Consider the following 24,037-nt stretch of genomic DNA (forward strand, 5'->3'; position numbering starts at 1 on the left):
AAGAAAGAAAGAAGGAAAGAAAGAAAGAAATGAGCCAGAAAGAAGGAAAGAAAGAAAGAAAGAAGGAAAGAAAGAAAGAAATGAGCTGAAAGAAGAAAGAAAGAAAGAGAAAGAAGAAAGAAAGAAAGAAAGAGAAAGAAAGAAAGAAAGAAAGAAAGAAAGAAAGAAAGAAATGAGCCAGAAAGAAAGAAAGAAAGAAAGAAGGAAAGAAAGAAAGAAATGAGCCTGAAAGAAAGAAAGAAAGAAATAGCCTGAAAGAAAGAAAGAAAGAATGAGCCTGAAAGAAGGAAAGAAAGAAAGAAAGAAAGAGACAGAAAGAAAGAAAGAAAGAAAGAAAATGAGCCAGAAAGAAGAAAGAAGAAGGAAAGAAAGAAAGAAATGAGCCAGAAAGAAGGAAAGAAAGAAAGAAAGAAAGAAAGAAAGAAAGAAAGAAATGAGCCAGAAAGAAAGAAAGAAAGAAAGAAAGAAAGAAGGAAAGAAAGAAAGAAATGAGCCTGAAAGAAAAGAAAGAAAGAAAGAGAAAGAAAGAAAGAAAGAAAGAAAGAGAAAGAAAGAAAGAAAGAAAGAAGAAAGAAAGAAAGAAAGAAGAAAGAAAGAAAGAAATGAGCCAGAAAGAAAGAAAGAAAGAAAGAAAGAAGGAAAGAAAGAAAGAAATGAGCCTGAAAGAAAGAAAGAAAGAAAGAAATTAGCCTGAAAGAAAGAAAGAAAGAAATGAGCCTGAAAGAAGGAAAGAAAGAAAGAAAGAAAGAGACAGAAAGAAAGAAAGAAGAAAGAAATGAGCCAGAAAGAAAGAAAGAAAGAAGGAAAGAAAGAAAGAAATGAGCCTGAAAGAAGAAAGAAAGAAAGAAAGAAAGAAAGAAAGAAAGAAAAGAAAGAGACAGAAAGAAAGAAAGAAAGAAAGAAAGAAAGAAGGAAAGAGAAAGAAAGGAGCCTGAAAGAAAGAAAGAAAGAAAGAAAGAAAGAAAGAAAGAAAGAAAGAAAGAAGAAAGAAATGAGCCTGAAAGAAAGAAAGAAAGAAAGAAAGAAAGAAAGAAAGAAAGAAAGAAAGAAAGAAAGAAAGAAAGAAATGAGCCAGAAAGAAAGAAAGAAAGAAGGAAAGAAAGAAAGAAAGAAAGAAGGAAAGAAGAAAGAAATGAGCCTGAAAGAAAGAAAGAAAGAAAGAAAGAAAGAAAGAAAGAAAGAAAGAAAGAAAGAAATCATTCCCGTTGATGACACTTTTTGTATTAGTATTTTTTTATCGTTATCGGGATAAATGCCAGAAATTATCGTGATACATTTTTTAGTCCATACCGCCCATCCCTATCTCTGACTAAAAGCTCATAAAAAGTTCTTGATTCATTGAACGTAAATGTGAAAAGGGAAAGTTCTGTAAAAGGGGACATCAATATGCCACAGGAGATATCTCTGAAGAGGGGGAAACAAGAAAATAATTCTCTTGCTCTCTTCGCAGATATCTCCCAAGAAAGTCCAGTCATCCGAACGCCGTTGCCCAAAGTATGACTTTTCCTTCCCTTATGCCTTCAGTCTCCCCTCCTTTCCCCCCCCCTTTTTTTTTTTTTAGTGGTTGCCCTCACATAGTCACAACTCAGCTGTTTTGCTCCCACATCGCTCTCCTGCTGCCTGCTGCCATGCTCCCAGGTGGAGGGGGCGTGTCAGCAGGAACGGAGACAATCACAAGAGAATGACTCCGCACATGGCATAAACACACCGCCGCGCCGTGCAAGGTCTTTCCTTAGACCCCATCTCCTCTCTTCTTTTCTTTCATTCGCATGACCCTCCGTAGAACATCCGAGACTAACCGCAGTGGCATTGCTCCCTTCTGTTTGTCCCTCTGCTACAGAGCACCATTAACGATGATGAGGATGATGATGATGATAATGATGATTATGGGGTGCTGAGATGTGAATTGCATGTTGCCATGGCAGCTGATTCTGCTCTGATGGAGATCACCACTCAATAGAAAATAGGTTATAAAGGGTTTGCATGTGTCGGAAGAACCCTTTAATTCCCATCTTCATCTTCTCCTCTCCATTTTCCTCCAAAATGACTTAAAGGCTGAAGTGTACAGGATGAAACATGTTGACGCATGTGATATTGTACGCAAATAAAAGTTAATGAGGGCAAAGTGATTGACAAAGGCATAACGGTAATGATGAAACGTACATTTCAACATTTTAAGCAGGAGAAAAAAGGAAAGGAGTGGCTTGCAGAGGTGTCAAGTAACAAAGTACAAATACTTCGTAACCTTACTTAAGTAGAAATTTTGGTTATCTATACTTCACTGGAGTAATTATTTTTCAGACGACTTTTTACTTTTACTCCTTACATTTTCACGCAATTATCTGTACTTTTTACTCCTTACATTTAAAAACAGCCTTGTTACTCTATTTCATTTCGGCCTTTAAAAAAAAAAACTATCCAGTTAAATTGCTCCATCCGGATAGAGTGAATTTGGTTGTTTCAGATGTTCTTGTCCAGTTTTGTTACATCCGTTGCCTTCAGATTCCTGCAACTAAACTTGGATGTACATTCCAATAAAGGTTAGGATAAAACATAACATGCCTCTGAAGTTTGACTTTTTGCACCATAACAATACTTATAGGCAACTAGTCATCATATCTGCTGCTCTCTGAAACACATGTTAATGCTCAATAGTACACATATATGGTTCTTTAATATATTTGCATTATACTAAGATGCATTCATTTACAATGGCTTTTGTCCTTAATGGCTTTTTACCCCTTACATTACTTTTACTTTTATACTTTAAGTAGTTTTTAAACCAGTACTTTTATACTTTTACTTGAGTAAAAAACTTGAGTTGATACTTCAACTTCTAGGAGTATTTTTAAACTCTAGTATCTATACTTCTACCTGAGTAATGAATGTGAATACTTTTGACACCTCTGGTGGCTTGCAATAGTCTCTATGATGACTTTTACCAAAGTTTCATGCTACATTCAGCTTCTTAGAGCTTCTTATCATAAGGTTAGAGTGATGTAGGTTAGGCGGGGTAAATGAGTCCTGACAATCAAATCCATCTTTTAAATATCTGCCTCAGGTTGCCTCATACAGGCTTTAAGAGCTTTACGTTTTTTGAGGTAGCTACTTCTCTCCTTAGATCATTTTGTTTAATAGGAGGTGCTGGAGGTCAACATACAGACTTGAATAATGAAAAACCTTTAGTAAGTGACCGCTGCAAAGGGAAATAAATATGTTTGACTATAAAAGATCTTCAGGGTGATCTGTGCGTTACATCCTGCAGCCCCGCCTCCTCAGCAAGCGCTTTCATAAACGAGTGTTCAAAAACTTTCCTGCATCCTCACAATTCAATTGAGTGTCAGAACTATCAAGTTAATAACTTTAAAATCCTGGTGCACTTCAGAGGCGATAGTTGTGTCCTGATGAAGTTGGAATACATTTTGTTTTGCAGCAGTAACCAAAGAAATTGGCTAACAGATAACGGTCAGGAATGTTATGAGAACAACGGCTCTCAGACGACTGTTATGCATGGGAGTGGCAATATCATGCTTTTGGCTTGTGTTGTAGCCAGTGGTGCAATCCATTTTTTATTTTTTTTCATGTTTTACTGGTAGAAGAGGGAGTGGAAATAAAGATCTCAAACACACACCTTCAGTGGTGTAAGCTGAACGTTTCAGGATGCTTCTTACAGTCTACAACCTACATCAAGGCAAAGACTCAAAAAGAGCAGTTAGGACTGGGCGATATATCGAGATTTTAATATATATCGATATATTTTCAAACGCGATATGGTACGAGACAATATCGTTTATATCAATTAAAAAAAAAAATAATAATAATATTTTTTTTTTATGATTTTGATATAGCTTATTTTGTGACAAATTGACTTGAATGTTTTATTTGAGATTTGCACAAATGCTTTGCCTGTTACTGTCTACATTGTATTAATTGCACAGTGTATTTTAATTTAATTGTTATGCAGGGAAGGGATATTTCTTTTATTTATTCAAGAAGCATTTTTATTCTATATATGCAGGCAGTTTATTTTTATTTCATTTGTTTTATACATTTTGATATTGTGCAGACCTCTGTTAATAAAGGTACCTGTGTGACATTTGGCACAAGGCTTTGTATTAAAACTGACTGTTTTTTTAAGGGTTTGCCTCAGAAAGAAATGAAGCTAACAGAGATGCTATGGTATAATGCTTTGGGGGAAACCCCAATTATGTCACAGAAAAAATATCGATATATATCGAGTATCGCCATCCAGCTAGAAAATCTCGAGATATGACTTTTGGTCCATATCGCCCAGCCCTAAGAGCAGTGCAGACGAAAAGACCAAAAATCTCACAGAAAAGCCTCTTGCAACAAATATTACCCCTAAATGAAAGGTGGAAAAGATTCTCCTAAGTATAGGACTGTAAAAACTTTATCAACTTGAAATATATAAATGATTCCTTAGTTTGATGCCTTTTGGAGATCAGGGTACATTTTATTTGCTTGGCTCTTCACAGTATAATTAATATATATATAAATAGTCGCCCCAAACATTTATTTCAGACTCGCATCCATTCTTCCACAGAGGTGACTGAACTCGGAAAACAAAATGGATTTAAAATATCTGAGATGCACAGAAATATGTAACTTGTGGGCAAGTACACTGAAAACTAGTAGGTGTTTGCAGCCATGAGTTCTCTGGACCGGATAGAAGTCAGCACAGCACTGTTGCTAAAATCTGCCTTTTTAATTTTTTTTACTTTAAAAAGCAACAGCAACTCTCAATTGTACTGTAGGTGTAGGTCAGGGTCAGTTCAAGGGAATTTTCATTATTATCATTCACATCATGCATGCCAACAATACAAATGACTAAATGTGTGAATCTTGTGTGAGTCAGTGTACTATTTGGAACAAGCAGATGAAGGAAACTCTGTTGATAACGTACACTTGTGGCATAAGTTACAAAAGCCTTTTTTTTTTGTCATGAATCATCTGTTTTACTTTAAATGATACTTGTAATGACAGTATGTGTATTTTGTTGTATTTGTGTGTCAGCCTTTACACAAGCACATGTACTTGTGAATTCAAAGCTCATTAGACGCAGGCAAAGGCTCGATTTCACCAGGGTAGTTATCATGTAGTGTGTGGTGGTCACGGCGAGCTCCAGGGTAGGTTTCCAGGAAGTGAATGTACGTCAGCATGTGTGCGTGACCCTGACTAACAAGGTGGGCTGGGCTATTTATAGTGCCTCACCCATGGCCTGATATCCCTCTCCCCTGGTTGCCGTGACACTTGATTGACAGAAGGTTTCCTCTGTTTGGCAGTCTCCCCCAGCTCTGCCTAGCCCCACTGAGCTGTCCCCACGGACACGCACACAGGGACAAAGTGCAGTGAAACGGCATGGGCGTTCTGACCTCTATGAGCGTGTGTTGTGTAGGTATTTTCTTATGATCGTGCGTGTTTTGAGCAGTTAGGGGTCCTCGTGGTCAGAAAGAACCACCCCCCTCCGGCTCGCACGTTCATTGTTTATTCACGAAGCTCGTAACCTTGTTGTCACACTGATCATCTCTCCTGGGCATTGGTATAGTTTAAAGCTTTGCCTCTATTCTCTTTGAATCTATTCTCCTTCTCCTGCAGCAGCCCTCAGGTCTCGTGTTAATCCAGAAGCCTAAGCTAACGTTGCTATGGTGCTAACACCGTGCACTTTCCATGCTTTAAACATTGGGCTCTAAAAGCTTTCACTCTAAGAAGGTGAAGTGTTTGGGTGGTGTGTGAGGAAATGCATTGTGCAAAACTAAATTTCATGTTGCACAAGTGTTTGCGTTTGCCATGTTGTCTACCTGCGTGTTAACGTGTTGCATTCATTGGCTTTTGCAGCGGCTATTATTAATGTGAGGCCCGTGTTGCATCTTGGTCCTGACCAGAGGTGTCAAGTAACAAAGTACAAATACTTCGTTACCTTATGGCACTTTTGCACTAGGACTTAGTCGGCCCGACTCGGCTCATCACGCCTTTACCCGCCTCTACCCGTTTGTTTTTCCACAGCCAGGTGAGAAGTGGGCAGGTTGGGGTGAAGCTGCTGTGACGTACTCGATTGCGCAACCGCTTTGTTCATGTCGGCGCTGATGAGAAATCAGCTGGAGCCGGGAGCGGCTGAGAGTAAAACAGCCCGTCTACATCCCTTTTTTAATTCTCTCGACAGCCACCAGGTTTATGAACATCTGCACCTCAGAGTTGGATCACCAAACAGACGTTATGCGCTTTATAATAAAATCGCCGCGAGCCGCTTCCTGATTCAAACGTCTGACGGCCCCGCCCCCCGACCAATCAGAGGCGCGGAGGGTGGTGACGTCCCCGCCCCCCGACCAATCAGTGGCACGGAGGGTGGTGACATCGGAAATAGTCCCTGCTCAGCCCCGTATACACGAATCCGGCGACCGGTTTGTGTGCGCCGCCATCTTGCGGCGGCGCCATTGCTGCGGTGGCAGGTGTCAATCTGCCACCGCAGCGCTGTTATTGTAACCTGACGCTCTACAGCATCATTATAGCTGGATTGATGATGTTAGACAGTGGCCTTCCATAAATAATGAAGGTATCTTAAATTAATGCTGATGTTAATTTATAAATAATGATTTGTTTGAGCGATAAGCAGGAAAGAATAGAGGAATAGGGAGATAAGGGAGTGTATGATTAAACACTGTAATATAGCTCTCTCCACCTCCTCTCCTTACGAGGCACGTCTGCACAATTAAATATTACCTGTTTATGTTTTGTTTAATTTTAGGTATCCAAGAATATTTTATTGATCGCCTGGCGTCCGATGACGAAAAAAAACGCAATTACAGGTCTCTAATTGAAGGGCAGAACTATCTCAGCTCCGGATGATACAGAATACATACATACATAACCCCAATCTGCAGATAAAACTAGTTTGTTGAGGAAAAAATATTAACTCTATTTGTAGCTGCAGAAGAAAAAAATAATCTCACGAGGAAAAGAAAAATATTGCTCACGCCTCTTCAGCATAAAAAAAAAAGAAAAGAGAAGTAAGAGTAATAAAAAAGATGTACTGTATGTTGTACTATTATACTAATTTATTGAAACACATGGCGAGTCAAACATTTACCAAAGCAGCTGCCAAACACTAAACAAGGTAGTAAGACGTGGGTTGTGCAGAACTGCGGCAGTAAATCCTCATCGGAGCTCCATTCTTTGTGATTTCATATGAACCCAAACCGTTAATAATCATTATTTTCTCCATATACCGCTCCCTGGCTTCCTTTTTAAGGTATCCAGGTAAATTCCAGTTCCTTTCCAGCAGTTTAACATCTTTTTTTGCGTTCCGTCTGTTCACTTGGTGAAACAGAAAAGTAGTTTTTAAAGTCCATCCCTTCTTCATTCACTATCAAAACAAATGCACGTGACGGGACAGGAGTGTTCCGATGATACAAATACATTAAGAGAGCCTGGCAGGGAGCGGAGTAATAGATCCATACGTATATATGTCTATGGGCTGGAGCGGAGGAGCGGAGCCGCCACCGCAGTAATGGCGGCCGCTCGACTTCCGGGTTTCGCCGGATTCGTCTATAGAACCTCGCTGAAATTGTTACAGAAAAAAGTATCAGCTTGGAGTGGCTCTACCCGTCTCAGCCCTAGTGCAAAAGGGCAAAACGGGTAGAACCGAGCTGAGGTGGTACCAGTGCAAAAGGGGCATTACTTAAGTAGAAATTTTGGTTATCTATACTTCACTGGAGTAATTATTTTTCAGACGACTTTTTACTTTTACTCCTTACATTTTCATGCAATTATCTGTACTTTTTACTCCTTACATTTTAAAAACAGCCTCGTTACTCTATTTCATTTCGGCCTTTAAAAAAAAAACTATCCAGTTAAATTGCTCCATCCGGATAGAGTGAATTTGGTTGGTGTTGTTTCAGATGTTCTTGTCCAGTTTTGTTCTTACATCCGTTCCCTCAGATTCCTGCAACTAAACTTGGACGTACATTCCAATAAAGGTTAGGATAAATGATAACATGCCTCTGAAGTTTGACTTTTTGCACCATTACAATACTTATAGGCAACTAGTCATCATATCTCCTGCTCTCTGAAACACATGTTAATGCTCAATAGTACACATATATGCTTCTTTAATATATTTGCATTATACTAAGATGCATTCATTTTCAATGGCTTTTGTCCTTAATGGCCTTTTTCCCCCTTAAATTACTTTTACTTTTATACTTTAAGTAGTTTTGAAACCAGTACTTTTATACTTTTACTTGAGTAAAAAACTTGAGTTGATACTTCTATTTTTAAACTCTAGTATCTATACTTCTACCTGAGTAATGAATGTGAATACTGAAGACATCTCTGGTCCTGACAGACTCAAACTGGGGAATGCTATGTAGCTGAAGTAGCACCTTACTTTGATGTATAGTGATGCATTGACAGGCATTAGCTCGCTAATGCTATCAGTTTGTTCCTAGTTGCTCGTGTTACTTCAGCCATGCGGCAGTATTATATTCCCCGGTTCATGTAGCATCAATCAGCCCTCTCGGACGGGGAACTGAAGTTAATACAAACCCAAAATGGATTTTTCTTGTAGCCTTTTTTTTTTTTTTTTTTTTAGGTTAAGTGCCGAGTCACATTTTGCTGAACTAATTTACAGTAGCACATGGAGCTTTTTGTGCTCGTCTTCCTGTCTCTTCAAAACGGGAGCACCCAGCCATGATCCGCAGCAGATAATGAACCAACTGTGGACAAAGTACCTCATATAACCCAATTTTAAGGACGCTAAACTGTCTCTTTGATGTTTACATGCTAATCCAGTGACGGAGGAAAGGTTCGACCCTCAGGGTTAAAGCTTTGCCAACTCAGACTGAAACGCAGTAATAATCTGGGTAAAGACATGGGAGTAAATCCAAAGAACATAAAGCTAAATGCCACCTAGAGCACTTGTGGCCCGCTTGTCATTGTTGTAAAAGCCATAAACAGCAGTTTTACTGAGTGCAGGTTCTCAGTGAAAGCAGTGGAGGATCTTTGTTTTCATGCAGTTTTTTCGTTTATATTAACCATCAATGCAAACCAAAAGGTACATGAAATAGATAGATAGATAGATAGATAGATAGATAGATAGATAGATAGATAGATAGATAGATAGATAGATAGATAGATAGATAGATAGTAGGGCTGGAGATCGATTCAAATGTCAAGAATCGATTTGATTCCGATTCTTAAGATTCAGAATCGATTATCAAGATTTGATTCGATCCAATATTGATTTGGGTTAGTGTTATTAAAACTGTTTTTTGAGCTGTTGCATGAATTATATGACTGTAGTTATGCAACATATTACTACTAGTGTTATATTGAGATTAAACAGCAAGTATTGGCAGCTAATGATGCTGTAAGGACCAATAAGCTCCCAGAATGCTGATAGAACTGCTTTCAGAAACATTATGTGGGGCAGAATTACCAAACAGATCCAGGGAGGAAACAGAGACGGATGAAATCGGTTTTATTTTTTCCCACATTCAATTTTTATTTGTTCCATTTTTGGTCTATTTTGGTTTTTAATTTTTGAGAATTTGGTTTTTAGCATTTTTTGCAAATGTAACCCCAAGAGAGTATATAAAGTAATGAAATATAGACAATTTATGCAATTATTACCTAACACTTTAATGTTTTCATACCTTTAAACATATTTAAAAGCAAAAACATGGCACCGGTTATTCTCGTGTCCAACAAAACATTCCTTTTTTGGGGATAAACAAAAAAATAACCAAAAGTTGTAATGTAATGATGAAAAAAAAGAATACATAAATAAATAAAAGAAAAAAAAAAAAAAAAAAAAAAAAAAAAAAAATCGATCTTTAGACATATGAATCGATTTTTAGGAATTAATATGAGAATCAATTTGGAATTGGGAAATCGATTTTTTTCAACACAGGCCTAATAGATAGATAGATAGATAATGTAAATGTACAAAATAAAATATCAGGTTAAAATAAAGTAGCAAGCAGTAATAACAAAGTGTTGTACAAACAGTATATACAGTAAAAGGCCTTAACTGAAGACCAAAACCAGCTCAGGGGGATGCTCACATTTAATGATACAGTACACTACTGTTGGGCATGAAAGAGGGATTAAAGTAAGAACATGTGCATGTTTGAAGTTTGATCTTTCTCTTTAATGGCTTTATTTGTTCTATTTGTTTCCCCCCAAAGAGCTAGAGACAGCTTTATAGTTAATGTGGCTGCATATGTCTAAGTAACACAATTCTAATGATCCCTTTAGATTGTAGTGGGGTTTGTTTGCATAAGAGTAAATTTGGTACATAGCACTTTAAAAAGACGGCTTAAAGTTACAGCCATTTTCGCACTGAGATTGCGTAATAAAATCTGATCCAGCTTGATTCTATCACTGTGATTTGTTTAACTCTTTCCGGAGCATATTTGGCTTTCTGGTTATTTGTGTTTTTGCCCGTATTTCCACACTGGGAGCTCTTAACAACGAGCCACGATGTGTCGATTCCTTTTCATCCTCTGCATAAAATCTGCAGCCAATCGTCACACTCGCCCTTTCTAGATCGTCTTTTGACATAGAATCTGTACAACTGTAAAACGAAATATCACGCTGTTCCTCTTCTGTGCATTTCCCCCAGCACGGGGAGGTACTACAAAGGCGCTTAGAGGTGGAACAAACTGGCTCATGTGGCCACCAAAGGATCCAGCAATCCCAGCTGGCTGGCACTTTCTGTCTGAAGACTTGGGGATCAAATCCGCCCTCAGACTTCTACACAGGCATGGTGTCAATCAATGATGTACGCTGTTATTCAAGAAGCAATCGGCCCGTTTTGTTATCCTCCTCCCCTGTTTACAGTACTGACACTCTATGCATGTAAGTTTTTTTGTTGAGCTGCAGGTTTACATTCACCGTAGGCAGTGTAGGTAGAGAGGAGGAGATATTTTCGGCTGCTGTCCAGCTCGCTGTTGCTAAACCCTTTATAGCAGCACTGAAAATATCTGGACTTACATCACATCAGGAATGCAAACCAGAAAGCTTCCACATACATTTTCAGGAGATGTTACTTAACAAAGTAAATGTTGTCCATAACTTACATGATGCTGAACTCTTATCTTTTGATGGTGTGCATTTAACTATTAATTTAATAAATTAATTAAACTTAAAGATATTGTTGAGTTACAGACTTTATTAGTTATGTTCAAGGCAAAAGGAAGAATATTGCCTGAAAATATACAACGTTTTTTTGTGTTTAGTTCAGAAAATAAGGACCATAGGAGGAAATTTGATTTTAAACATCCGTTTGCAAGAACTACTTTAAAACAAATGTGTATTTCAGTATGTGTTGTGTCAAATTATGGAACTCCTTAAAGGAGCATGAGGCAGGATTGAGGCAGGATTTATGAAAAAAATTTGTATACTTCGTAAGTATTCTAGTAATAATGTCAGATGAAGCGTTCCAAACCAAAAAGAATGAGCCCTCTAGTGTATCTCTCCTTTGCCTTGAACAGGCTGTGTGCTGCAAAATGTGCTGCAATTCGGGCCCAAATTTCCCGCGCTGGGCGGCGGATGTGACGTCACATGACGCTGCATGCACGTTCTCCCCGTTCTCCCGTGCCGGCTTCACTGTTGGCTACAGTACCCCCAACGGCCGTCGTGGTGAAGGGTGGCGCTAGAGAGTCTCATTTCTTAAAAGGAGCCTCATGCTCCTTTAACAATTGATTTAAAGGATTGTAAAAATATTCACCAGTTCAAGAAATTGTATAAAGACAACATAATCAGACAATATGAATTTAACGGGTAAAATATCTTTTGTTGTTTTTGGTGTTGTTGGTGAGTTATTGTGTATGTTTTCTTATTTTTTTTTTTTTTTTTGTTTTGTTTTTTTTCATTATTTTTTTTTTTGGTAGCGACTGTTGAACAGACGGACAGACCATCCTCATATGTATTTTATATTTTTGAGAAAGGGGCTTGTAATATAAGGCTTTCTTCTTCTCGCCCCCCTTTTCGATCATGGAATGGAATGTATGTGAACTACCATTTCCATGATACGGAATAAATAAATTAAATTGAAATTAGGAATGGGTGATATTTTACCGTTCACGATATACCGTCCAAAAAATTCCCCACGGTAAGAATTTGTATCTCACGGTAAAAACGATAAATTCCCGTTGATGACGTTTTTGTGTAAAACTGATTTATGGTTCTGTGTTAAATCCACGCACAACGTGAAGGAAGGAAGGAAGGAAGGAAGGAAGGAAGGGAGGGAGGGAGGGAGGGAGGGAGAGAGGGAGAGAGAGAGGGAGAGAGAGAGAGAGAGAGAGAGAGAGAGAGAGAGGGAGAGAGGGAGAGAGGGAGAGAGGGAGAGAGAGAGAGAGAGAGAGAGAGAGAGAGAGAGAGAGAGAGAGAGAAGGATAAATTCCCGTTGATGACATTTTTGTGTAACAAACATGGCGGATCTAAGAGTGAGATACATTTATAGTTAAAAAGATGGAGTTGAATTGGTATTTTTTTTTATCGTCATTTTTATCGTTATCGGGATAAATGCCAGAAATTATCGTGATACATTTTTTAGTCCATACCGCCCATCCCTAATTGAAATAAAAATCCGGGTCAGACGCCAACAAGACCGCTGCACAAAGCTCAAAACAGCATAGTCAACGCAGTATGTGTAAATTAAGCACGACATGCAGGGTGATATCTGCCACTGCTGTAAAAACCACTGACAGCAGCTGCCCCCCCCTCACCGGCATGCCGGCAGGTGACAGAGTGGGAGAAACTCGATCATCGGGTCCATCAGAAGATGGTTTCAGCGGCTGCCGAGCCACACGCTCAGCCCCGTGTGCAGGGGCAGCTGGGTAGGGTGACCCGCTACGGTGGGGTGGGGAGTTCCAGGAGTGGCAGAATCGGGAGCTGAAGTGTGCAGGAGGTTCAGGGGGTTGACAGTAAAGCAGCGAGGCTCAGCAGTGGAAGCTGGAGGCGAGGCGGCCGGCCGGAGCGATGAAGACTGAGAAGGCAGCGGTGTTAAGACCCCAGGCACAGGCGGTTCATAAGCAGTTACAGGTGGGGTGCTCCAACACTTTGTTTCTGGTGCACGCTGGTGCATACTTGTCTGAGCAACAGGTCTCAGTGCTCACCAGCAGCAGCTCCAGGCTTTTATTGCAAACACATCAGACCACACAGTGATAGTCACACTATAGCTGCTACACTAAGCTCATATCCTGTCACTTATTATCATTGTTAATATCATTGCAAGTGTTTAAAAAGCACATATTTGATTACATTTTAAACTTGAGTCTGTTTCTGCTGAATTTCTATCACCTAACTTTGACATTTCATGAAATACGGCTGCACTGATTGCATGTTGTTTTCTTGTGTTTTTATGAAAGGCGGTAAATTTGTGCCTTCAGCACGGCACGGCGGATATTTCTGCCGCTATGCTCCGTGTGTACATTTAGAAACGAAGCCCGTGGAGAGAGTGCTTCTGAATTTACAGGGTCACCCAGTCCTTGCTGGAGGGATGAGAAGGCGAAGCCTCGTCTTTATTGAATAAGGAAGTGGAATATTGTGGTCCTGGCATGTGAACACAGGGAGTTGCTAATTTGGGAACACGGTTTTATTACGATGTTAATGATCTTGGGGAAAGCTCAACAGATGCGATGCTGTCCAGAATGAGGATGAGAGGAGGTCAGGAGAAGAATTTAGATACGGTGCAAATCTAGAACCGACCGTCTTCTGCACAGATGCGCTTGTAAAGTACGTTTTTTTTCTTTGCTCCACATCTGCCAAACGACATTTCTGCTCTAAGCCGTCATGCACATCCTCTGGATGTCATTGCACTTGTTAATTGGCAGAAACTAAAGTTGGATGTTGTGATCAATATGCATTTAATCTCAGGTTTAATTTGATTTTGACTCACTGCGAATTGCACTCAACTTACATTGATTTGGGATTAAATTGTTCAAAGCAGAAATAGACTGGAAGGAAAATAACTCCTGATTGATGTGTGTCTGTGCAGGCGTGCACCCTCGCACAAATAGAGGGAGCATCTGTCTTTCCTGGCGCTGAGCTGAAGTGGATGGCATTGATTTCGACTTCCCTCATTCCTTCCTCCACCCTGTTCCTCCTCCTCTGCTGCTTTCTCACTTTGTCCTCTCGTCGCAGCTGCCATTCACTGTCGCACGCTGCAGATCACCTCTCAGAGGGGCCCGAGAGACTCAGTCAGCAGGGGAGGGTTGGCTTTCAGCGTCGGGGGGGCCGTACTCCGCCAGGGCAGCTCAAACTGCCCCGGCGGGCAACCATCCCTCAGTTACTGAGTGTGGGCTTTTTGGAAGGATGTTAAGGCTCTGAATTTTAAACAGAAAGAAAAAAAAAAGAGAGAGAGAGACTTGACATCATGTGCCAGTCTTCAAACACTGCAGTTTTATAGCGGATTTACAGTGCTTCCCAATTTCTTGATGAGAAGCTGCGGAGTAACTCCTAATCCTCTGGAACGCACGACAGTAGTTGCTATGCTGCTCAATCAGCTTCTGCTGCTTCACACTCGTGTGCAGCCGTTCAGTGGCTGGACCTGTAGTATCCTCGTGTGGCCGGATTGCAAACTACATCCGCCCTGTGTGAATCCTACACTCCTTTATGTGGGAGACTATCGCGTTAGCTTTCTTTTTTATGAAATTTTCTTTTTATTTAGAACAGCAGTATTCCATCTTACACATTTATACATTCAATCTTTAAACTTAAATGATTCTGTCCTTACTGTCCTGCAGGCATTTTTTATGAAGAGTAATTGGAAACACTAACAGAAAGATTAAAAACACATAATAAATAAATAACACAAATTACATCACATAAAAAAATTGTTCACATGAAATCAGATGTGATTGGTTTCACATACTCAGTCCATTTGGACCAGATCTTATAAAAGTTTTCTTTCTCAACCTTGAGGGAGGAAGAGATCTTCTCCATAACATAGATCTCGTAGATGATCCCAATCCAGTCGTCGATAGTGGGGGGGGTTCTACTTTTTTTTTTTTTTAAATATCTTTTTATTTCACAATAATTTTCATAATTCCCATTTTCATATTCACGATTTCTATTCTACCCACATTCCTACCCTCCCCATAATTACCCTAGGGTAAAAAAAAAAGAAAAAGAAAAACATACATTAAGGGAGAACAAAATTAAATAAATATTACAAAAATAAATAAATAAATAAATAAAATATATAATGGCAGCAACAGCGATATCAAACTATATATATATATCCATACATACATACAAACATACATACATATACGGCACAAGTTCAAAAATAGAGATACTCATTGGTCCCCTTTGGAAAAAATCTCCAGTTTTGAAAATAATGGGAACCAAAATTCTTGAAAAATATGACCACGGTTGTATTTTTCCAAAGTTAATTTTTCCAATGGTAAAAAAACTGAAATTTGATCCAAAAAAAACTTGATAGTTGGAGGGGAATCATCTTTCCAAAGTAAAAGTATGCATTTCTTAGTGAAGTATGTGATCATAATTAATATCCTGCTTTTTTTCCGGTCTAACTGAAGATCCAGTGTGTCATTTAATAAATACAAATTGGAGCTTAACTCAAAATTAATTTCTAATACTGATTGTGTGAAGGAATGAATTGATTTCCGGGGGTTGCACTTTTAACCATTTCCTTATAACACATTTCTTACTGGCTGCCAACAGTATAGTCAGCAGTTTTCTGTCTTTTCCATTCCACGTTTTGAACATTATGTCTCCCAAAAATAACGTTTCACAATTCAATGGCATGTTCACATTAAATATATTTTCCACATGCATCTGTATCTCCTTCCAAAAAGGTCTTATAGCTTGGCAGTCCAAAAAAATATGGAAGTGGTTAGCTCCTTGAGACCCACATAGTCTCCAACAGGCATCCCCGCTGCCCCGATATCTTTTTTGAATGGGTGTGATAAAAAATCTTGTTATACTTTTCCAGCAGAACTCCCTCCATGTATTTGAGATCCATTGTAGTTGGCATATTATTTCCCAGCTTTCCTGATCGCGTTAGCTTTCTAACTGCTTACAGAGAGTATCATTGTTATTATTTTCCACATCAAATCTGTGCCTATTTTACTTTTAATCAATGTTCTTCTCCTGTACAAGAGTACTCCTTGTTTCTGTTTAAACGTGTATTTATACAGACAAATAAAAACTAAAAACAACCTTTTTTTGCTCAGATTTAAACGACTCAGCCCCACAATGCCTATATCACATCCATCAGGATTTGTGGCTTTATCTGTATGATATAGAAAAAGTAGTCTATAAACTAAAAGGAAAAACTGTGTGCTTTAAGAAAATGCTGGATGACTGTGAGCAGCTGGAGCGTGTAGTGTAAAATCACTTTAAGTGGTCAGCAAGACTAGAAAAACTATATTGTAGACGTAAATGTGGCTTGCCAATCAAATTCAACACTATACTTCTATAAATACTGACGCTGTATTATTTCTTTATAAAAGGTGCCATATTAAGCTTTTCCTGACTTTTGAAGGTCCAAAACGGACTTAAAATGTGATACAGTATACCCAGCTTTCAGGCTGTCGGGCTAAACCCCAAGCGCATTCAATCCAGCCCATGCATTCATCCTCACATGGAGTCAGCATTGGTAAAGAAACATCCCCTAATCGTCTCTGTCAAAGTGGCCTGTGACTGTCAGTAACGAGTCTGATTGGTTTAGGAAGGAAACCAACGATAGCAAAGTGAGTGGCCAAAAAAAAAAGGCCAAACATAGTGCCCACCGAGCACACACACAAACAGAAGATCTGGGCGGCAATCACAGCCAAGCGACTCTGTTGTGGCGCTTGATGAACATAGATATCGTAATCGCATAATATGGGACCTTTAAAACACTGACGTCGTAAAAAGCTGCAGAAATAGACAGATTTACTTGTTTTCATCCAATACGAAGCAATGCATTCATACTTTTAATCACTTTCACACTCATGATCAACTCTTAAATGTTCATTTTCGGTATAAACATCTTAAGGCCCTGACACACCAAGCCGACTTTCGGCCGTCGGGCTGTTGATGAGCGTCGGTGCACGTCTGTCGACCTAGTTTTCCCGGTGTGTCCCGCACGTCGCCACAGGTCGGGCGCCCGTCGGGAGCTTTTCAGCCGATTCGACATGTCGAATCGGTGTCGGCGGTCGGTCAAACGGCTCACTCTGTGATTGGCTGTTCCCAGAATGCTTTTCGTCGTCATTTGCGGACTGAATAAAAAAAAAAACATGGCGGACATTTCTTATTTTTTTGTGAATAAAATCAATATTTTGAGTTAGTTTCTGCATAAAAATGCGTTTTGATTACATTTCTAGCGAGAAATATATATTTTACTTTCATAATATTCACTCAGTGAATGTATATAATCACTCGCTTTCCCGTTGTTACGAAGTCTTTTTCAAACCTCGCCAGAATAAAGGCTGATTTATGGTTCTGCGTTACACCAACGCAGAGCCTACGGCGTAGGTTACGCGGCGACGTGCGCCGTACGCCGTAGCCTACGCCGTAGGCTCTGCATCGATTTAACGTGGAACCATAAATCAGCTCCGGAGCCGGCGGGCAGAAATCCCGAAATTTTCGGAGCAAATTTCTTAACAGGCGTAGCTACAACTGTTAGATTTCATCTATTAAACCAACATTTATCTTCCTAAGTGATTTATTTCAGCCAGTGGTAATTCTCCACAGAGCTGCAGGTTTCTCCCCGGGACGACGGCAGGTTGACCTGGCGATCTGAGCTGCTGCTGCGCCCCAGACCGGCGGCTCTTCTCCGAAAACATCGCAGCAAATTGAAACGCAGACTGCGCAGAACGTACGTGCTAGTCGGCCATTGGGTGTCGTCTTTGCGGTGTGTCTAGTGCTTCTTTTTTGAGCCCGACCCAGCCGGACCAAGCCCGACACAGGCGACGCGAGGCGACACAGCAGTCGGCCGACAGCGGGCGAGGTGTGTCCTCAGCTTTAGAGTTGGTTATTCGCCAACTCACAGATCAGTCTCAATCAGACGGACCTCTATCAGCACCCACGTACACCCGCTCCCCCCAGATGAACAAACATTCAGCCAAGTTGTCCAAACAAGTTCGGTTTTGTCCCACGGTGATGTTCAGACCTTCACGTTTACGGTTCAGTTGCTCAGGTTGTGGCTTATGTTCCTTCATGTTAGATAACTAAAACCCCATCACTATGAGCTCACTAATTTGCTGGAGTGGGATGTGATGGGTGGATGAGGGGGGCAGAGGAAAAGCTGCTTTGAAGAGCAGAGACTGACCAGCCAAGTAAAACCAGTGGAACCTGCTCTCGGCCACTTCGGTTTGAAGTCTGTCTGAGAGATGTTCGTTAAGGTCCTTGCACGCTAAAAGTTAACTGAATTAACGGCACAAAATTAAAAAACAATTTGAAGGTTAAATCTCGCCATGCCACAAAATTTTGAGCTTCTCTGCACCGCAGTCACTTCTACATGTACTTCAGGATGTCTGCTACAACGTTTGAAAAATACTTGCCAAAAGTATATACAGCACATATTTATTTTATTGAGGAGGATCATCTTGATCACATTAGTCAGATGTGTTTCTGGTGGGAGAGAACCTTTGTCGTTGATGTAAACGGATTTAGGTGTGAGTTACACCTTTAGTAAGGTGTGCTCTTGATATTCTTTCTTTTTTTTTTAGTAGTGGTTGCCTGTTGTAAATAGATGGTAACCTACTCGTAGATGATGCAACATCATGAACAATCCTACTCTGTAATCAAATAGCTGGGAAAAACTTGTGGAAAACCAAACTCCCGTCCGGGCCACAATTAGACTTAAGACTTAGGCTCAAACTCTTTAAAAATCCTTCGCAGGATCAATTTGAATGATGAATTTCAACCCAGAGCAGACTGATCTTGCTTTCTTTTATACCATCAATCTTTGTAAAACTCTGCCCTTTGGCTAAAAGAACAAAACAAAAAAGAAGAAAGAAATTCCTTTTGGCCTAAACATAACAGTGCCCTACCCAGTCCCTTTTCCTATCAGTTGACTTCCAGCCCCGCTCCTCCTGCTGAATTCATTCGCCCAATGGCGTAATCAAATGCCAGCCGTCAAATTTCCCCATTGAGGCTCACTCAGAAATATTTCCTGCACTTCCTCAACTGACCACTAAAGGGTGGCTGCAAAAGCGTATCAATCTCTATTGACTCCCATGTTAAAAATGTCCAACTTTAGATGGTTCAAAAAACAGTTTTGGTCTCAATCGTTGGATTTCACACCCATGGCAAATCTGACGGGGGTGACATTTTTTTTGGTACTAAGGCCCAATCCCAATTCTCCTTCACTCGCCCTTCTTTTCTCCACTCGCACTTCTTTTCTTCCCTAAGCCCTAAAAAAGAAGGGGGAGATTTTAGGGCACTTGAGATCTAGGGCACTTGGCCCAGGTGCCTGTCCCAATTCTCCCCCTACCCCTCGTTTTCATCCCTTCCCTGATCAGGAAGCTGAGAGCCAAAAGCTGTTTTAATTTCAGCTGTAGCGCTGTTAATATGGCACTTTATTAAGTTTTAATATTTTTTCAGGTATAATGGTAACCTTAAGATCCCCAACCGGGGCTCAGTTTATCCAAATAACGCCTGTTAAGAAATTTGACCCGATGTTTTCGGAGATGAGAAGAGCCGCCGGCCCCGGGGAGCAGCCTCAGCTCACAGCCCGAGAAGAGACGTCTCCGCCGGGTCAGGCTGCTCCGTCAGCCCCGGGAGAGACACTCTCTCCCGGGACGCAGCTCTGTTGAGAATCACGCCGGCTGAAATAAATCATTTAGGAATATGTTGGTTTAATAGATGAAATCTAACAGTTGTAGCTACGCCTGTTAAGAAATTTGCTCCGAAATTTAGAGATTTCTGTCTGCCGGGTCCGGAGCTTGGGTCCGCGTTAAATCGACGCAGAGCCTACGGCGTAGGTTGCGTAACCTCCGCCGTAGGATCTGCGTTGGTGTAACGCGGAACCATAAATCCCTTTATTCTGGCGTGATCTTCCGCAACTTTATCTGAAAGTGTGTAAATTACCCAGATAACAGCTGGATTACTTTGTGGTTTCTGAAGACTATTATATCAGAAACATCCAAAACAAATCTGACGAGTCACAGGATTATTTCTCTCTATTTCTCTGAGACCAGTCTGCCTGTTTGCCTTCGGTCGGCGAGTCAAATCGACGCAGAGCCTCTTTTTTTCATACCCCCTCGCTCGCCAAGTCAGCATCTGAAATCCCTCGATTTGAAGGGGCTATTCTCAGCCCCTAGCCCTCGTTATGCCCCCTCCCCCTAGGTGAAAAGAGGAATTGGGACACCACTACCTTCACGGGAACGCGCAAAAGTTAGGGTTAGGGAAGAAAAGGAGGGCGAGGGGGAGTATTGGGACGCACCCTAAGCCTGAGGAAATGTTATAAAGCAATACATTTTTTTATTAATATGATTGATTAACAGTTGGCTCGGCCAATAGCTAGCCACTATCACTTTCTCATCCATAATTGTCACGTTATCACACTTAGCGAAGCAATTTACCCAGCTCTGGCTTAACGCAGCCCTTAAAAGGAACCCTGGCTATTAAGACATGTAGGTCTTAAAAGATAAATGTTGGTATCAATTATAACAATGTGATATAAAAAACCTTTTTGATGTCTTCGTTTTTATAAAATTTGAAAATATAATTTAACTAGTAGGTCGCCATTGTTGTTTACATTCTGGGTAGTGACGTCAGACGGTGGCTCCTGCTAGCCCCCGTCCACTGTTTTGACACCCAGAAACAGATGAAAACACAGCTAAACAGGTGACGGCGCACCAGAAACACAGATCAAAACACAGCTAAACATTAAGGTGACGGTGCATCTACAAAAAAGTAAAAAAATAAATAAAAAAAAGTGCCGCACCATAAAGCATGAACTATAAAAACACCATAAAACTCAGACAGACTAACCGACCACACGTTTCAACTAGCAGATAGCCGAGGCTACAATAAAAACCCCAGCCAGATCTGGCGTCATTAAATTAAATAAAGATGTTCTTGCCTATTTGACGCGAAGTCTGCGCCTCCCGTTTTGTTAAAGTCCCGGCCCAGTCCCCTCAGCCTCTGGTCTGTTATCAGCCGGTTTTAGGGGGGGGCAGGGGGGGGCTATGCCCACCCAAACGTGCATATTGCCCACCGGCGTCTCCATCCCGGCGGCGGCGAGAGCAGAGAGCGGGTGGCGGTGCGCTGCAGGCTCTAAAGCCCCGGCTACGCCGACTACGGCGTAGGCTACGCCGTCTACGCAGGAGCCTAATGCACTGGTAAGATGCGCACGACATTGATCATTTTTGCAGATCTCCCGTGCATCACAGAACTTTGATCCAGTTTGCCTGAACCGAGACGTCTTATGGGCTCCCTCGTCAGCCTCCATGGCCGGGAGAGTGCTGCTCATCTATGTTTTAGACACCTGTCCCAGTTAAACTAACGCGGCTTATCTTCCCAGAGCCACCGCTCTACGTCATCGCCCCCAGAATGCATTGCGCAGGTAGAACATGGCGCCTCCCGCAGGTCAAAATATGTGATAAACATTGTAGATTTTTAAAGCAATTAGATTATTTTATGTGTTTCTAACAACATATTTTAGTATAAGAGAACAATTGTGGCTAATTAGGGACTACAAGTCTTAATAACCAGGGTTCCTTTTAACTTTTGATTTCTCCATCGAATTAACATGCATGAGCTGCTCTGTGCAAGTCTGGGCACGTCAGAAACTCCCTTTGGCTGATTGGACATGTTTTATAAATCATTATTTTCACTTAGGAGCTTTTGTCAACAAATGTGTGGGAAAATCATGGGAATGTCTAAAAATCAACAGGATTTGCATTTTTCTTCTTCATACTATCATTTAATACGTCAAAGATCTTGAAACTTTTCAGGACAGGACTTTTCAAGAGCAATGAAAAAAATTTAAGCTTGAGATTTCTGAAACCTCAAGAACCATCGTTCAGATTATAAAATCACATGAGCAAAAGATAACTCTATTGACTAATCCAATAATGGGAAGCTACATTAAGATTTTCTCTGTAAAATGTTATTTTGCAATTTGGAGTCGCAAAATGGGGTGTGAGATCCTGTTTGTGAATATATCCCAGATAGCAAAAGATGTTGAATTTGGTCAAGGATGATTTTTGGTTAAGGTCGACAATTGATGGTGGATCAACCATTAAATAATCATCCAACGTGTAATCAATGTTGAATCAACCTATTCTGTTTGTCGTGAAACAGGCTTCAACATGGCTTCAACATGGATTCAATGTTTCTGCTAACCATATTTCAACGTTGATTCACATATATTTTGCTATCAGGGATGTGTATGAGAGGGTTAGAAATCATTTAAATTAGAAAAAACTGAAGAGGAAAAAGACAGCAGAAGAACCATATTTTGGGGAGAGAGAGTAGGAAGTGAGCACTGGGGGCGTCGGTGAGCTGTAGGGGTCCATAACTAGCTGACAGGACTCCGATTAATGAGCTTTGGTGCGTAATTAATCTTCGGTGGGCAGCTGTCTGTTAATCTGTCTCTAAATTGTCAAGAAGATAACGTCACAGCGTCAGATTGAGCTGTGTTAGGAGCTGTGTTAGGGGGCTGCACAGTGGTCTTTAGGGGGCTGCACAGTGGTCTTCAAGGACCATGAGGCCCTGATGATATATGAACTCATGTAAATCTGTATGGGGGCTAGGAATGGGCGATATTTTACCGTTCACAAAATATAAACCGTCAAAAAAATTCCCCTTGGTAAGAATTTGTCATCTCACGATTAAAAACGATAAATTAAGGAAATGAGAAAGAAAGAAAGAAAGAAAGAAAGAAAGAAAGAAAGAAAGAAAGAAAGAAAGAAAGAAAGAAAGAAAGAAAGAAAGAAAGAAAGAAAGAAAGAAATGAGCATGAAAGAAAGAAAGAAAGAAAGAAAGAAATGAGCATGAAAGAAAGAAAGAAATGAGCATGAAAGAAAGAAAGAAATGAGCCTGAAAGAAAGAAAGAAAGAAGGAAGGAAAGAAGAAAGAAATGAGCCAGAAAGAAAGAAAGAAAGAAAGAAAGAAAGAAAGAAAGAAAGAAAGAAAGAAAGAAAGAAAGAAAGAAAGATACATTCCGGTTGATGAGGTTTTTGTGTAACAAACATTGATAGATTTATAGTTACAAAGGTGGAGTTGAATTGGTATTTTTTTTATCGTCATTTTTATCGTTATCGGGTTAAATGCCACAAATTATCGTGATACATTTTTTGGTCCATACCGCCCATCCCTAATGGGGGCATGTGTGCACAGATCCACGGTGTAAATGTTACCTGTAGATCATCAAAGTAAAACATTTATACAAATAACACCTCGTTTTAAGAACTAGAATATGTAACATGCAAATATAACAACACCCTTATCTTTAATGGAAAATTGTAAAAAGACAGTTTATGTTGTTCCTGATTAATTTTGTTTCGCGCTTTTCTTAATAATTTTCTTTTAATGTATTGTTTAAAAAGGAAACAATATCTCATAGGAAATTACAGATTCCTACATCTTAAGATTTTGTTTTGTGATTTTTTAAATAATTGTATTATTATTATTATTATTATTATTATTATTATTATTATTATTATTATTATTATTATTATTATTATTATTATTATTATTATTATTATTATTATTATCTATAATGAGCTGGGTTTTATCACTTGGTGACACATCTGGACTGCAGGTGGGACTCTTTTAGAGCCATGCTATTGTAACACATCCATGATGTGGTTCTGCATTATCTTGCTGAAATAAGCAAAGCTTTCACTGAAATATTTCCCTTGTGGATAGCAGCATATATTATGTTGCTCCAAAGTTTATATTAATCATTTGGAATTAATGAAACCAAAACAGATGTACAAGTTACCTATACTCTTAGCATTACTGCACCTGCATCACGTGTGCTTTCAAATGTACAGGACTGTCTCAGAAAATTAGAATATTGTGATAAAGTCCTTTATTTTCTGTAATG

The 24,037-nt window shown here is 40.0% G+C and overlaps 1 protein-coding gene across 2 annotated transcripts in view; it reads left to right on the forward strand.

Annotated features, from left to right (window-relative positions):
• The first annotated feature begins 1,159 nt into the window (after window positions 1-1,159).
• The window catches only part of pak5 (p21 protein (Cdc42/Rac)-activated kinase 5), a 71,327-nt gene continuing 48,449 nt past the window's right edge, over window positions 1,160-24,037 (forward strand). The window contains exon 1 of one of the 2 annotated variants that reach the window (XM_061747078.1): window positions 1,160-1,494. In XM_061747078.1, the coding sequence (XP_061603062.1) occupies window positions 1,387-1,494 (108 nt within the window). In that variant the 5' untranslated portion in view covers window positions 1,160-1,386. Of the gene's footprint in view, window positions 1,495-12,831; window positions 13,066-24,037 lie in introns of those variants that run through there. The other variant, XM_061747079.1, reaches the window with a different exon arrangement.

The sequence above is a fragment of the Cololabis saira genome, chromosome 18, assembly GCF_033807715.1.
Source record: "Cololabis saira isolate AMF1-May2022 chromosome 18, fColSai1.1, whole genome shotgun sequence".
NCBI lineage: Eukaryota > Metazoa > Chordata > Actinopteri > Beloniformes > Belonidae > Cololabis > Cololabis saira.